At 43.0% G+C, this 16,590-nt stretch overlaps 1 protein-coding gene across 1 annotated transcript; it reads left to right on the top strand.

The window, feature by feature from the left end:
• Nucleotides 1-8,808: 8,808 nt before the first annotated feature.
• On the top strand, nt 8,809-9,524 carry LOC117140643. The gene has a single exon (XM_033303683.1). It carries the CDS (start codon nt 8,937-8,939, stop codon nt 9,174-9,176), a length of 240 nt encoding a protein of 79 aa, XP_033159574.1. The 5' UTR covers nt 8,809-8,936; the 3' UTR covers nt 9,177-9,524.
• Nucleotides 9,525-16,590: the final 7,066 nt, after the last annotated feature.

The following is a 16,590-nucleotide window of genomic DNA, read 5'->3' as shown; positions in this document are numbered from 1 at the left end:
TATCAATGTCATTAGGACATCTGGGGGATCAACGTCTTCACCTGTGAAGTGGATGCATTGGCATGTCTGTGTGCCTGAAGTCAAGACTGCAAGTCGGGGTCACCAAACCGTATCAGTGGTAAATTTCACATCTTAGTCAATTTGACACTAAAGTTCACTTTTAAGGAGCTATAGGCGCTATGATATCATCAACCTCAACTCTGACTTTTTTAAGGCATACCATCAATTTGACCATCCATTTATTTATTGGGAAAAGTCCATTTGTCTGTAGCTCAGTCCCAATTGACTCCCGTGGTCGTATTCAATCTGTTTAAGTCTGGGCATTCATTTTGCGCAAACCAGGACGAGGACACACCCACGCACAAGTCAAACAAAAAGCGACTTGTTAAGCTGATTCCTACGTGTTTAAGTTTTGTCTTTCGTTTGTGTTTACATGTGTTTGCCCAGAGATAGAAGGGAAGCTGCCCCAGCCACAGGAACAATGACCCCGAAGAACATTTATTTGGTTAACCCAGCCAGGCCAGGCGCACAAAAACCAACGCTCTTTTGAGACAGAAACCCAACGCAGATTTATTTCGGCCAGTCCGAAATGGGCGGCAGCCCGGGGCTAAATCATGTCTAGACAAAAGAGCACATATTTAGTGGCCAGAAAGGTGCCCGTAGGATGCCATTCCATCAGCTGCGGTATAATGACCCCCAATTAGCGTTGTTAACGCAATGCGTTGACCAGCTTTAATTCAATTTACCACCGCACACCCATACCATATCGGGTTACGCAATCCGCAGGTTACACACACATACAAAGAAAAAGGCACATATTTATTTAGTTCAACCGGCAGCTGTCCAAACTATCAGTCGCTGGGGGATTATTTCTATATATTTTTCCAGCAATTATCGCACAATTTGCATTCCCAATTGGGTTACACATTTCAAACGAAACCCGAACAGGATTCTATCGAATTCCAAGTCAACAGCAGTAAAAGTAAAATATGACTCGACAGAGATTCTTCTTATGGTCAATAAATCCGAACAAAATCTAATAAATATTTTGGCATATCGAATAAATAAAAGCAATTTTAGTTGCAAATAATTTTGCCTTCTATAATATTCCCGGCCCATAAAGAATGTGCCACATTCAATCAAGAAATTGATATTCAGCAGGCCGAATTTGAGCTCTGAAAAATGTGGGTTTTGGCCAGGAGGTGAAGCACTGGCCACTTGGCCAACAGATTTACTCTTGAGCTAACTCGACTTTTCGGCGAGGTAAGCGGGCAACGAAAGCTAAATGTAAACTTCATTAAAACTTGCGCAAAGTGAAGACAAGAAGACAAGGAAAATCAAGGAGGGAAAAGCGGCCAAGAGACACAAAATTATTAATGAAAGGCTGCTCGCAATTAAGCTCGTTACGACTGTTAACTGCTGCTCATTAAAAGCACTCGTAATTAGCAGACGTCGCTCATAAATAAACTCGGCACATAAATTAAATGCAACGTGGCCAAAAATCACACACTCAAGACTTGGAGACAACATATTTCGGAAATATGGCGGCTTAAATAAATATGCGGAAAATCGTTGTTCGCTATTTGCTATTTGTTATTAAAAAAGTTCATGGCGCACAAGGTCGTCCGTTTCACTTTGCTGATCTGGCAAGCAGATGAGGGAAATAGAAAAACGGCCACCAAGGAAGAGGAAAAACCACGCGATGGGCCATCAGCATGTGTGAGTACATTTATTAAACAACTTTCAGGGTCAACGACAGCTGGACGGCTCAGAAATCAGCATGGAAATGGGCGAGGGTTGTTCCGTATGCTAATTCCCCATTGTTTTTGGGGGGCGGAATGATAAAATCCAGGAAACGGCCAGCGGAAGTACACATTTTGGGCTATTTATCAAGTTCAGGGTCACAAATCCTGCGAGTGGTGGGGAAAACTTATAAAACACATACTAAATTACCGAGAATGCGTGCAGAGAAAGAAATATTTCTTGAAGATTTATCTAATTTGTATAGCTTTTATTAGATTGGTCATGTTATAATAGCTATGAAATGCTACAAAATACTCAATTTGTTTAACAATAAGCTATTTAAATTAACAATAGTTGTCTTCAAGTGCGTTCAAGTTGGCAAGCCACATTTTTCTTCATTGTCCATGGCCGAGTGATAAATGCCAGGAAGCAGCTGAAGGAAACGCAAATTTCACCGGCCTTTATCTGGCTTAGCCTGGTTGAAATAAATTCCCAGAACACACTGACATCTGTTTGCCAATTTCGCAGCATGTCCTTCGCCTACAACACTGTGTTAAGTGGCCCGGCCTAAAAGCATGCTAAACTTTTTGCGGAAATGACACTAGTTCCGCTGCGAAGCATGGAAAACGCGCTCGACCGACCAAAGGCCGTGCAAAAGTCCAGTCCGGTCAGGGCTATAATCATAGACCATAGTCCGTTGCAATAAAAGCCAAGGCTATCTCGAACACGGACAATAAGCGAGAGTGCTGAAAACACGGACAAACAGTGAACTTCCTACTTCCTTTGCAGCTGGCAAATCGATCCGGATTTGTGCCGTGTCATTTGGCTTCAATAACCGGCTGCATATTTAACAAACTTGCTGCACAAACGTGTGTGGCATAAATACTTTTTTAATTAAAGCCATTCAAAGTGCCATTCGGCCGGAGTCATGTGAAACAGTCAGCAAATAAATTACATTTAAATCGGCAAATACAAAGAGACACAGGCTCTTGCTGCAGATGACGTTTCATTTGATTCATTTAAATATATAATGCCTCCTTTTGTTTTCCGAGCTGCACAATTTAGAAAGACAAATGTCAAATGCAGATGGCCGAAAGGGGAAAATTGCGTTAGAGCCAAAGACAATCCAAACAAATGTCTTGTTAAATTTGTCTGTTTATGGTGTGGATAGTTATGCAATCAATAAATAAAGGCGACAAACGATTCGAAACGATTGCGAACAATGGAACTTCGGAGAGATAAGAACGCATGCCAAGATCTCTTGATCATAAATATTTGTTTTGCTTACAGCATTACTCAGAATGACGGTAGCTTTTTCCCAATTTCTCCTTCCTTTGTTGCGCAAGTCCTGTTGACACATCTTCGCAGCATTGTTTTCTAAACCCCTTGACACAAAATCGCACACCCTTGCTGTTTTTTTTAGACTTTTCCAATTTGTTTCCGCTGCTGTTGTTTCCATTATGCTCGACATTTCAGCAATTCCGTTGACAAGAAAACAAAGAGAACGGATTTCATATTTTTGCTGCAATTAAATGCACATCAAAAGTATGTGAAAAGTGTCAAAATGAGTGCGTATACAACGTGGCGTATGACAGATACAGCTACGAGGATCACACACAAATGTGGCTTTAACTTCATCTTGGCCCCAAAAAAAACAGAAAGTCTACTTACTACATGTATGCTGCCAAAACAGAGTGCCAGATTCCCGACCGTGAGTGTGTGTGCATTTATGTGGGTGTAATTAAAAAAGTTTTATAATTTGGCACAGTGACACACGGATTAAACAACAGACAGACAGACACACACTTTACACCTGAGCTGAGCGTTTTATGCAAATTATAATTGTTGCAAAGTTACGACCACGTTTTAAATTATGTTTGCCCAACGTCGTGGCAATAACCAACTGAAATGACATCAGCTCAACCAACTCAACCAACTGTTAGAGATGGCAGCTGATTCCAAAAGGGGTTCGAACGTACCATATAGGATGGTCTAAGTATGGAGTGTGGAAAAGGGATATAGCAAAATATCAATTTAAATATTCTAACACTTTCGTGACAAAGTAGAACGCCACCTTAATGCCCTTGCAGACTAAAGTCAACGTGGAGTTATCCGAGCCCCTAGTTCATTCCATCTAGGTGCGATCTTATTCCCTTGAAATGACACCAGCAGCGTCTTAATCCTTTTGCCAGGACATGCCAACCGAGTCCCGAGGACAATGCCCAGCCACGCGTTTTAATTAAATTCTTTTGTCGCATACAGGCGGCGGGCATGCAAAAATCCAACACTCGAGCGGGGCAAAGGGAACGGAAAACGAGAAAAGCGAAAGGAAAGCGCCGGAGTCAGTGGCAGCTGGCTGGGAAAGCGGAAAATTAATAAAAATGCAGAGGAGGAAGCTCGCTCCAGCGAATGCCGAAATGGGCAGCCAATCATATGTGGGCGTGGCGCCAGAATGTAATAAATGCGCCACTGCGCATTGTTAGATGAATCCCGTGACCCCTGCGGCATTGATTGCAATCCATTCAGACCCAGACGAGAGCTTGTCTCACTGAATCCCAAGCTGAATCCTCCTCAGCTGCTGTTCAATTTGCCGTATTCTAATTGAGGGCGTCTGCAAATACAAACACCAGACCACAAGTCACACACATGGCTATTGACGTTCGAGGCCGCAGCATTTGATTATGTGGCGACAATATTTGATTGCTTAATATTGAATTAATTTACCATATTTTGCGGCCATGCGGCGACATGTGCGTGCTGAGGTTATCCCCAAACCAGCACAGGCCGCACAAACACTCTGCCAAACGCAGCCATTTAAAATGCAATTACAATGTGTGAGAATGGACCATGGACTGGGAAACTGGACAGCAGACTTCCCTTTTGTATATCACACACACATATCTCTGCCACTCACCTCACTTTTCCTTCGTTCCACTCGACGGCTTTCTTATGCCAAGGGCAAGCAAATTTTATGGGTAATAACAGGTGAGTTTCGAAACGCATTGACCTGTCCCAAAAGATGAGGAAGTGGGGCGGAAAGAGTCTGAAAATAAGGTAAAAGTTCGCAGAGCAGAGCAGCAAGTATTCAATACCCTAACAACGGAGGTTCTTGCAGATCGAAGAAAGGATTTGGATAAACAAAAATAGCAAATATTAAATATAAGGAAACTTTTAGTATGGTATCTGTTATTTAAATACGGATTTTTAAATCATGAAAGTATCATATCACATATCAGTTATAAAATGTGAATATATTATTTCCAATATTTTTAAGTTCATAGGGTAAGTGGTGAAATGTCCTCGAATCACCGGGAATAGATGGCCTGAAAGTATGCCATTCGAATTTTGTCTTCAACAACATTCAGCTGAAGAAGTGAAGCGTGCGGCAAATTCCCGTGGACAATGGACATCTTTCGCATTAGGCACACAGAGCCAAATTGAAGTCAGTAAAATGGCATTAAAGAGGGGAGAAAGCGGAGGAGCAGTCCCTACTTTCTCCAGGGGAGCAACAATAATAACTTCGGACTGTGTACACATCTCTTTTTCGGGAAACTCCCGAGCCCGGACCAAATTGTTTGACTACGAGTCCGATGTGAAGAGCTGGGTAAATATTTTAGGCTGGACAGTAGTGACTGGACAACATAACGTTTACCGTGTTATAGTTGCAGCTTTTTGTGCTGTCTGCGCTGGCTGGGAAAATAGCAGCACATAACTGCAATTTCGTAGATTTCGCTCGAAAGTAAATGAAGAAAAATGTGCAAAGGCGAATTGGCGGCGAGCTTGAAGTGTATGGAGAAAATTCCGAAACACTTTGGCTGGTAAGTAGAAAATATTTTCATTGTTGCTGACACCTCGACGAACGCGAAGGATGCAAGATGGAGCGGCACCAAGACGGAGCAACTTTTTAATTAAGAAATCTTGCGGAAATTGCTTAAATATTTCAACTGCACTTGCAACTGTTTGTGGCCTAATTGAGACGAGATGGAGATGGAAGCTGGAACATGATGGAAGATGGGGATGCAAACATCTTAAATGTCGGCCAACCCGTTTGAGAACTTTTATTTATGGCAATAAAGTGCAATTACACAATTATATGCCATCGTTTCAACTCAATTTGGCAGCCATTGAATGGGAAGAACGAACGAGCAGAACTGTTGCCACTATGTATTTATGGCTATTTTATTGCGTTTTATGAGCCATACAATGCAGGGGGGCGAAATCTACTTAGCAGATCGCTTCAGCGGATAGATTGCAGATTATTGGGCCAAGGCCAAAGCGAACTACGAGCCTAGATTAATCAGCAAAAATATTGAAAATATTCTCGTTTTCTCGGCTTCATCCTACTCAATTGCTCCGTGTAAATATCATAAAGTGTCGCTGCGGGAATCGACGCCCCAAACTCATTTGCATAGAGTTATGTTCACACGAACACGTCTTTCCTAAGAGACTCACACATGTGCTCAACAAAATAGAACTATGCTTAAATCTGGATACACGATTGAAAAAAAAGGCTTGTTGCATACTTCCAACCCTCTCGATTACAGTTGTCTATATTCCGTTGAAGGGAATACTTTAAACCATGTCTGTGCTACTATTAACTTGGACACATGTGTACTTAAGCATATTTATCTGTGCGCCAGTGGGAAAGTTTCATTCTTGATGGCTGGCAGTAGTTTCCTGCGGCGCACTCAAGTCGTAAAGCGTCTTGAACAGTATTTATGTTGGTTATTAAATGGATTCAGCGCCAGAACGATTTCAATTGGATTTGTGCGCTCCGAATAAGTGAGTTTTATGCCATCGAACAAGTAGCCGCATAAATGTTAATGGCCTGGCTGATGGCCATTCGAGCAGCGAACACCTTTTAAATGGTCATGACCGCTTTTAGTTAAATTGTCCGCCGCTTCCGTAGGCCTAAAACACTAAAAACTTTGCCTCACTACTATAACTTTATATGCTCCGCAACACTTTGGCCAGCATTGGAGTTGGAACTTTTGAAAGCTTTCGCAATCCTTTCCCCAATCCAAAAAGAGCAAGCCGGAAGACCTTCAACTTATTCAATTTGTCGTTGTTGCGAGAAAGGAGCTCGCAAATGTGGTAGCTCATAATTGAATTATTGTGGTTGAGCAGGGGTTTTATCATCGGTTGTGGGTTCCTAAAAGGTTTGCCAAGAAGTTTCAAGCTACCAGACCACTTATGATTATTAGGGTTGGAGTTTTTGATTACGAATAGTTCCTCCTATTTGGGGTTAACTGCGCAGAAGATGCGGATAAAATCGCTGATGTATTAAAAAACCAATCTGTCTCCCGTATAAACTTGCTCTGAGTTTTTCAACAAGCCCCCCCGAAACATTTTCATCGTTTCCAGTTACTATTTTTTAACCTCTTTTTACACGGCATCCATTTGCCTGCCTCTTTCGAGCGTGGAATACACATTTCCCTGTTAATTTCTCTTTTAAGCATTGTCAGCACATGCACAACAAACATTTTAATTGGCCCATAAAAAATGGGCAAAATTCGTGTTTTCGCCGCTTCGAAAATCAACGATTTTCTGCTCCTATCAATCTCAATACAATTGCGATTAATTTGGCAAGCATTAAGGCCAACGTCGACTGGCTTGATTGATGTCGAATTACGCAGTCGACGGAAATATATTAATAACTTAAGCCGTCTGTCATTTACCTTGCGGAAATCACCGACACCGTCTCTGACTTCGGGGTATCTCTTCCGGAATTTCCTCGGCATTTTCCGCCCGTCTCCAATGATGCGCAATAATTAAGAACGCTTTTGCACCACTGCTCATTTATATTTACACATTGTATTGGCACTTTTGACCCAACGTTTCTCGGACTCGAACTCGGAAAGTTTCCTTTGTTTGCAGCGCTAATTAAGGCAGCCCCCGAAGGGTCCGAGCTTTAGCTCTTTTGTTTGGTTTTAGCCATCTCACAGAAATTTTCTCAACTGATTAGCCCCGGCTTGCATTGTCAATGAGCGGGGCAGATGGGGAGGGGCGCTTTTTCCAAACAAACAAAAGGAAACTAACTCGACTCACCCCTCACACCCCGGTATTTACTTCGGTCTGATGCTTGGCCATTTAATTAAGCGTAACCCGCAGTCAAAGTTGCAGTTAAAGTTGCCTTTTTCAGCTCACTGCGGAATGCTCAAACCCATTCGATCGCCAGCGGACATACTTTGCAATGAGTTCCTCACCGCAGATGACCAGCAATTGTCTATGTAGGAATGGGGCAGGGAATTGCGTCCCTCAGCACTTTATCAGCTTTATTTATCCAGTTTATCTTGTATTTTTGTATAATTATGTGAGTTTAGCAGTTGCACATAAAATAAGTTGTAGTACTCAAATCCAACAGAAAAAGCGAACTCACAGCTTTTAAACATGCATTTTCTGGATTATTTTGATTGATGTGAGGTGCAATGCCTCGTTTTTATGTGCCCCATGTTTTACAACTTACAACTTTATACGGGGGCAGTGTGAGCAAATGATCCTGAAACGTGCTTAAAAGTGCTACCTTGGATTTCGAGCTGGATGAGCTGCACTTTAAATGCACAACATAACGGCACAGCTGTGCTAAAGCTACAAAAACACCAAACAGAGGCGAATTCCGGACCGCAGGAGCAGCGGCAACGCGATTGAAGCGGATACTGCAACAACAGCGCAGTCAAAATAAACAAAACAGGTGCGCATTTTTCAGGTGGGGCGGCGAGGTGATGGCTTCGCAACAGGAAGGATGAGGCGGGCAGTCAGGAGCGGAAGGCGCATGAGTTGGGTTATTGCTGTTGCCGGCCTACATCGTTGGACAGAGTCTATACAGAACAAAAAAAAATAAATAAAAGACTGGCAGCAGCGCAAGGCAGACCGACCAGGTAGACCAGGCTCAGTCGGTGGCTAACGAGACGCAGTAATTCTGAATGTACATATTCCCAAACAGTCGACGGCACACGAAAAGTTCAAGTCTGCCATATCATAATGGTGCGAATTCTTGATTAGGCTCCAATCTATTGAGCTAACTGAGAAACCCTGCCATCTTTAATCAGTTTGTGTAGATTCAGGCGAAAACAGACGTTTACCAGCTGTCTGCTTCACCCGTCTCCAAAATTCAAAGTTTTTAAAAATAGAAAAAAAAGTGCCACTCCCAAGGAAACCAACAGATAGGCTTGCATCTCCATCTCGCACCCATAATGGACCACTCATTTCCCAGCATGCCACCAAATATGTATCCGGAGTGGAGTGACGCACGCACCTCAAGCAGTTGCAATGGAAATCTCATAGAGCCAAAACTGGACCTGTTCTTCCTGATGAGGTCATATCCGTTTCCACTGCCGCCCCTTCACTCCCGTAGCGAATTTCGCTGGAGCCTCGAGGGATCTCCGCTGTCGGATGACGAGAAACGTGCTTATAACGCTTCCATGATCGAGTAACAATAGATCGTATGACGGAGCGTGTTTGACGCTGGTGAAGATTGGCCCACAATGGCCAGTGAACGTCGGGATTGAACTGGAAATATTAATTCAATAGAGCAGCAGCACCTACTCTCAACCCGAAACTCTTTTTGTGAATTAGACACCTAAAGATTCTAATTTCGTGGACTCTGCTGTTGGAACCGGCGTGTGCTCAGCCTGAGTGTTGGTGTATGTGTGCTTATGCTGCTTTGTTAGTACATTTTTCATAATTTACATGTTTGTTTGTTTGTTTGTCTGTTGACTTTTTTATGTACAACCAGAGACTTGACTAAAAGCTGCAGCTCTTCCCTCTCCTGCTCCACCCCATTCTGCACATGTGTGCGTGTCGTTTTGAAACTGCTTCAATGCTTCGACAGACACACCACACACCACACACACACTCAGTTATTCACAGTGTACAATGTACATACGAGTATACCATTTTCAAGCGCCATTTTTTTTTTCACGTTCTTTATTTAAATTTTACTTGGCGCGGCCGCTGTGCTCCATAAAAAATAAGCCTATTTATTTAATTGAAATGCCAAACAACAACAACAAGAACCACAAAGAGCGCGCAGCTTCCACTTTTTTCACACGCTGTGCGATAATTTTTCCACCAGCGGAAAACACAAACACACCCATTGATGAGCGTCAATATTTGCCAGGGGCGCTCAACGAAATTCGCTGTAAAACGCAAACAATTAAGCATTTTGTGCAAATAATTACGAGGGAATTTTATAGCCCTGGTGTTGTTTCTTACATTCCGCTTGTAATTGAAAAAGATTTTGTAAATGATTAAGAGCAGTCATGATACCGCGTAATGTAGAAGTGTTTGATACTTCGAGTGATTTCAATAACCACCCAACTTCAGCTAGTAATGCATTGAGGAAATTCAATTGAGAATCTGGAAGTTTTTATAGTTTGTGCGATTTGTTGCTTTGTTTTTGAAGATAGGATTTAAACAGTATTATATACCAAGTATTGTATAATGTTGTGAATTCCAGAAAGGATTGACATCCGTCTGCAGATAGTCCTTGTGCTACCCTTCATCTGTGGAAAATGTGCTGCATAGCGACAGGCGCAGCCATTCAGAATTAACTTTTGTGTGGCCATAACTTTGCGGTGGACTTTGGCGAAACTTTGTTACATTTCTGTTGCAGTTCCTAAGCAGCTTACCAAGAAAAGTTGGGTGAATCGAGGGGGAAGCACTGGCAAACAGACTGCTAATTTAATGCCTCCAACGGAGGAGTGGCGTGTGGCGGGGTGGAGTGTGGAAAGGGAGTCCAACTTTGACCCCTGGCCGGGGAGAGCTGGAAAATTATTTGCGTGTTCCCGCCGCCACACAATGGAGCCCGCATTTATGGAATCAAATTATAATTTACAATTTGAGTTTCCCCAATTTGGAAATTGTTTTCCTCTCTAAGACAAATTTTTTGTAGCATTTTATTGCTATTTATAACGACGTGCGAAATCTCACACATTGTTCGCATTGTGTTGCTCGTGTCTCTTTCATGTTTGGCAGTCATAAAAACAAAATGTTTCTGTTTCCTTCCTTTTTTTTCCATGTTTTGGCCTGTTGGGGATTTGTGGCACGTCTAAAAATACGACAATAACGGATGAAGAAGAGCCAAAACCAAAAGCAGAATTGTTGCCAGCTGCTGCAAGGGCAATTAAAACGTGCTACAAAAAACACGACCAAATAAAAGCCAAAAAAACAGACAAAAAATGCAGCCAAAACAAGATAGCAACACAAAGTTATTAAAGTGACATTTTTACAAGTGTGTGGAGGTGAGCAGAAATCTCTTAAAAGTGGACAGAGCTCCTCCGGCTAAGCAACAAAAACAGGCGATGTCAAAGCGAAACGCAAATCCAATTTTAAGCCGCCCCAAAGCCGCAGGCAAAACCAGAAATAAACCAAAAAATAACAAACAAACGGAAAAAACTCAACGCAATAACAACACTAAGAACAATGGCTACTTAAGCCCCATGGATAAGGAGGGCATTTTTTGGGGAGCATCCACTGGCCATGAAGCGTTTGATATGCATGACAAACAACCATAACGAAAACAAAGAGAAACACCAACAAGAACTTTGAATTGTGGCCTCAAATTAAATGTTTACATTATAATCCGCGAAAAATGAGAGTTCAGAAATAAATATAGATTGGTACAAGCAGTAAAATGTAATATCTTTAATCTGCAAGTTCTTCTTGTATAAAGTTAAATCTATTAAAAAACCCTCTCAAAAACACTTTGGCGAACAATATGAACTGCAAATACGCTTTGCATCCGTGCTTTGGAACGACGCCCCAACTTTCAAGTTAATCAAAGTGTTTTGAGCCCGGCTAGTTCGTCTCACTAGCCCCCGAACCAATTCAAACACGAATTCGGGCAAAAAGTTATCCTATCTCGCAGCTCGCTTCCCCATTCACAACTTTTGGGACAAAGTTATCATGCCCAAAACGCTCGTTTCCCTGTTTCTGTTGTTGTGAGCCGATGTGGCCGCCAGGCAGCTGCCAAACAACGTGCTCCCATTATGGCCCGGGGTCCAGGTAATTACGCCGTGGACGACAGGAGACCAGAGGACCAGAAGCCAAACGCATAGGCAAACTAAACTATACGGTGGCAAGTGCCACACGCGGAGACAAAAAGCCAACTTGTCCGCCGGCGAATTTGTCAACACGAAAATGGCAGCAGCAGCAGCAGCAGCAGAAACAGAAACGCCAACACCAACGACAATAAGCCATAAACTGTGCTCTCATTTGCACCAGTTAGTTAGTTAGTGGCGCCAGTTGCACTCAGAACAATTTTCAATAAGCTTTTAATGCTCTACATAAGCATGTTACAATCGGAAAGCGAACTAAGTGCTTTTGGAGTTCCTAGAATGAAGTTGACTTATATTTCACTCTAAAAGAATTCAATATTAGTTCCTTTGATCTACGTATTGATGTTTTTCCAAGTGTTTAATTGCGGTTATGCAAAAAGTTGGTGCCTCAGGTAAAAACGGGGAAAGTGGTGGGCGGTTCCAGGGGGCAGGGGTTCCCGCTAAGGTTAGACATGCCGCGACATTGCCGTTTGGGGAACGCTTTTGACGCTTTCCGCTAATTTTCCGGCTTGCCTGCTACACCTGTCTGCCTTGCAAAAAAAAACCAAAAAAAAATAAACAGGAGCGGGGGGCACTTGCTTTTTTACGCCGCGCCACAGACGACGCCTTTGCCACGCCCCGTTTGGCGGTGTTATTGTGTCCTTAATCCCAAACGCTTTCATTGTGCATAAATTACGCCGCCTAAAAAGTTCGCCTCTCAACGCGGCCACGCCCACTCGACACTCCCGCCCAAAACGAATATATATGTATGAATATATATATGTATAGGGATAGGGATAGAGGCAGGGAACACTCCACCGCTCCCGCACCTTTGCCGCGCGTTTTTAGACAAATTAAAAAACTCTTATCGTGCCTGGAAAAAGTTTTCCGTTTTTCACTGCGGTTTCCTCAGATAGGGGAAGCTGTGTTCCATATAAATTGTTGTGGCTCTGCCGCTTCTCGTTGTGTGTAATAGGACTTTAAAATGCTTTTTGAGCGCACAATTTCTTTCAAAGGTTAAACGCGGCAAATGCGTGATATTCACTGCGAATTTATTGCTCATACGCACAGGTGTCCCGACGTTTAAATATCAGACGGCACATTGAAGTCAGGCAGCAGACGAGTCGTTAAGTGCATTGCTTTAGGAGATAAAATACGGTAGAGAGATTGAATTTTCGTAGTTAAGTAACAATAATGAGAACAATACTATAAACGTTGTATACATGTTTGTTTAAAAGTCAAAGACTCGAGAGCTTAAAGCCCCGGCATGGGCTGAATACCCTTTGACCTTTAACCAATTGAATTTACAAACTGTTTGTATAATATCCCCATTAAATGAAAGGTATCGGTAATCTCCACTCAAAGTGCAGTTGCCAAAGCCCCACACAAAATGGATTATAGCCAGCTGTCTGTTGGGTACCAGGACTGTGGTTTCGGTTGCCGCTCCAACTGGATTTTCAGGCGCCTGCTTACCTGCAATTCTGGTCTTATTTTTGGCATTTGCGGTAAGCCATTTTACTGCAGTTGAGTTGTGTGAGAATCTTTGATTGAATTTGCTGGCTGCCACTACCCCACGCACACCCACATCCGAATGCAGTCAGGATCATTATGTTAAATGAGACGTGGCTGGCGTGACAGCCATGAAACCCCATGATTTGGGGCGGGTCGAATTGGGGGACTTAAATGTAATTATTAACTACACCATGCTAATTGCCACAAGCACACGGTGGGTGGAAGGTGGGCCTAAACAAAGGCCTTTGGCTGCTGGCCAATCTGGTTACCGTGGCTACAATTCGTCTTTGATTCTGCTGCCTGTTGCTTACATGCTTACACTGAGAGAAACGTGAATGTTCAGTAAATATTTACTAAAAATACTGTGGCCTTTCAATTTGATTGCCTTTAAATTTGTAACGTGATTTTGTAGTACATTTTTTGAAAGTGTAGTGCTTCTTCCCGAAGTAATGTCTTTGCTTACTTTTAGCTTTGTTTCTAAGTGCAAAGACAGCTGAATACCTTTTTGGTCCTTGATCAGAACAATATCTTATTTATAAGGCACACATACTCGTACACCAAATTTCACTTATCTTTCAGTGCAAGGCACAGTGCTCAGGCTACAGCTGCTGCTCCTTATGGTCACCCAGGACGTTCAGGAGACGTGCTGGCGCCTCTTGGAGGACCCTACCCCTTCCTCGTCCTCGGGGAAGTCACTCATTCGGTTCAGTTAGTTGGCCGGGGTTGTGCGAAGTGCTCAGCAGCTCAGCAGCTCGCAGCTCAGCAACTCGGCAGCGTGTAAACATTTTCATTCGCTGCTCAGATCCTTGTTGTTGTCGCTGTCAAGTTCTGTTCCGTGTACATTCGAGTGTAAAATATTGAATTATGATGGCAGCTGTTTCTCAATAAAGGGCAAAGCAACGGGGAGAAAAATAAAATCGGACTGGGGGAGCGCAAAAAGCATTAAATCTTTGCCACTGACAGCAACTTGAACTCATTCCTGTCATGCGTGAGTGTCGAAATGTGGGACAACTTTGGGATTGCTATATTTCGGAACTTGGACTGTCCCCAAGTACTTCGATAATGCTCGTTTAATGCGATAAATTGATTAAGTTTCCATCTAAAGTTCAGACACAATCGCTACCTTTGATGGTTTTAAAGCTCATTCTTTCACAAAAAGTACTGCACGTCAAAGAACTTTCACTTTGAGCCGCGCAAAGAATGCTTTTCACTTATTGGCCGACGGCATTGCATGGCGAAACGAACTCAAAGCGAGTGCAGGTCAAATCTTTGTATAAATTACACAATCAAAGCTAAAAGTTCCCTCTGACAGCTAATGCAATTTGCCATGCACACGGCAGTGTGCAGTTTGTCTGTCAATTTGGGGCAGCTGATATAGATATAGCAACTACAGATGCTGCAGCAGCTGCATCTGCTGGCGAATTGAATTATAAGCTGACAAGCGAGCTGAATGCGCCACACGGCGTATGTGTAATCCATGCCGAAAACTACAAATTGAGCGCCAGCGAATGCCACCGCTACCTGACTACTGGCAACTGGTAACTAGAAACTGGAGATCGGGTACGTGTAGCAGCATCATCGTCCCAAATCCCGCATCCAACATACAACATCCAACATTCCACTGCCGAAATCTCTTGCCTCTTGCCGTGTTTGCTTTAGCTGGTGGAAATCTAGGTTGAGTGGGCGGCAAAGTGATTGCGATTGTCATCAGTCAACGCTCTAAAAGCAATTGTCTACATTGTTTGGCTTGTTTGGCCAAGATGCACACAGTCGCACAAACATTCGTGGGCACACGGAGTCGTCCGCCGAAATGCTTTCACATACGGATGCCACGAGCATTGTCTTGGCAAGTCGCAAGTCCACGCCTTTGTTTGCATGCTCAGTGGGTCAGTTTCTGGTTGCGGTCCCAAATGGGTTACTCGATATATTCTTGGCCCGGAACCCAGGACCCATTCGCCATTTCAGCGATTGAGTGCCAGTGACGGCAGCGAATTCAAGCTGATTAAGAAGCAGCTTTTTTGCTGGACTCTTGGCTCTTACGAGTTATTTTAGATTTAGATTCAAGATGCCCTGAAAAGTATGCTACAGAATTGGTTTTTATAAGTATAGTTATGCATTTAAGAGCAAATTACAATATGCTCTATAAACTCTTACTCATACTAAATTATGCACGTCTACCCAATAATAGGTAATCAACCCGAAATAATTCCAAATTTTCCTAATGAGCCGTTTAAACCCCAGAAGCAACCCACGCATCTTATAGCTACCTACTGGCATTTAAAGCATTTGCTCATTTAATGATTGGACTTGCCGCCGCAGCGGCAGCAGCACTTAAGTCTAATTAAAATGCTGCCCCCTAATTAATTAAAACATTTTTGGGGCAAAAGGCAAATGACAGCGAAACAATATAAAAAAGGAAATCAGGCCTGCGTGTCATTATCAAAATTCTTGGCTCGATTTATGTTCCCCGCAAATAGAGATAGATAGATGGACTAAAAGTTCGAGAGACGAGGAAAATCGAGGCGCTGCCAACGCTTGCTAAGCGCATTAAAGCAAATTTATGTGCATGAAAACAGGACCAAAAAGTGGGGCTCAATTTTATCGCAAATATTGCAAGCCGCCCAGAAAAGTGCCACGCCCACAGACTACTTATTTTTTTATGTGCCCGCCCGCTCAGCCGACGACCTTCACTCATTTTACTTTCACTGGGAGCACAAACATTTGTGGACTATTTTGATGCATAATTTAAAGCGGCCCGGAAAAGAGCAAGGCGACGGCGAGAACACAAGAAATTTAAATGCAAATTTAAAGTTGGCAGGAGTGAGATTTTGTGGAACTTAAAGGCAGGACGGACCTCAAGGTCCTTTTTTTTGGGATGACAGGCGGGGCATGTGGGCGTGTCTCGATGTCAGAAATGCTGACCCTCATTAGTTTGTTCGACGTGTGGGAGGCACAGATAAATGTTATGTTACAATATCTGGCCAACATGTGCCAGTTTGGCTAATCATATATAAAATTTGGCAATTCGACCCAAGGACGAAGGACGAAGGACCCTTTGACCATTTCCATAGGCATTATGTGAGATTTACCAAAAGGCAGAATGTGAAACACACACACAAAGTTTCAAAAAATTGTACAGGGGAAATCAGGGGAGTCCCCGTTCGAGCGCAATTCACCACACCTTCGTTCAGTTTCCCCTTCCCCGCTGTGGTGGAGTTGAGTTCCGTTCAATTGCAAGCGCGCCAGCCTTAATTTATGCAAGTTATTATAAATTTACACGAAAAAACAACATTAAGAG

The sequence above is a fragment of the Drosophila mauritiana genome, chromosome 3L (genome assembly GCF_004382145.1).
Source record: "Drosophila mauritiana strain mau12 chromosome 3L, ASM438214v1, whole genome shotgun sequence".
Classification (NCBI taxonomy): Eukaryota; Metazoa; Arthropoda; class Insecta; order Diptera; family Drosophilidae; genus Drosophila; species Drosophila mauritiana.
This window is presented reverse-complemented; position numbering and strand designations above follow the sequence as displayed.

What these genes read in the sequence shown, in the direction of transcription:
- LOC117140643 (XM_033303683.1), top strand. Translation starts at nt 8,937, where the DNA reads ATGGACCACTCATTTCCCAGCATGCCACCAAATATGTATCCGGAGTGG.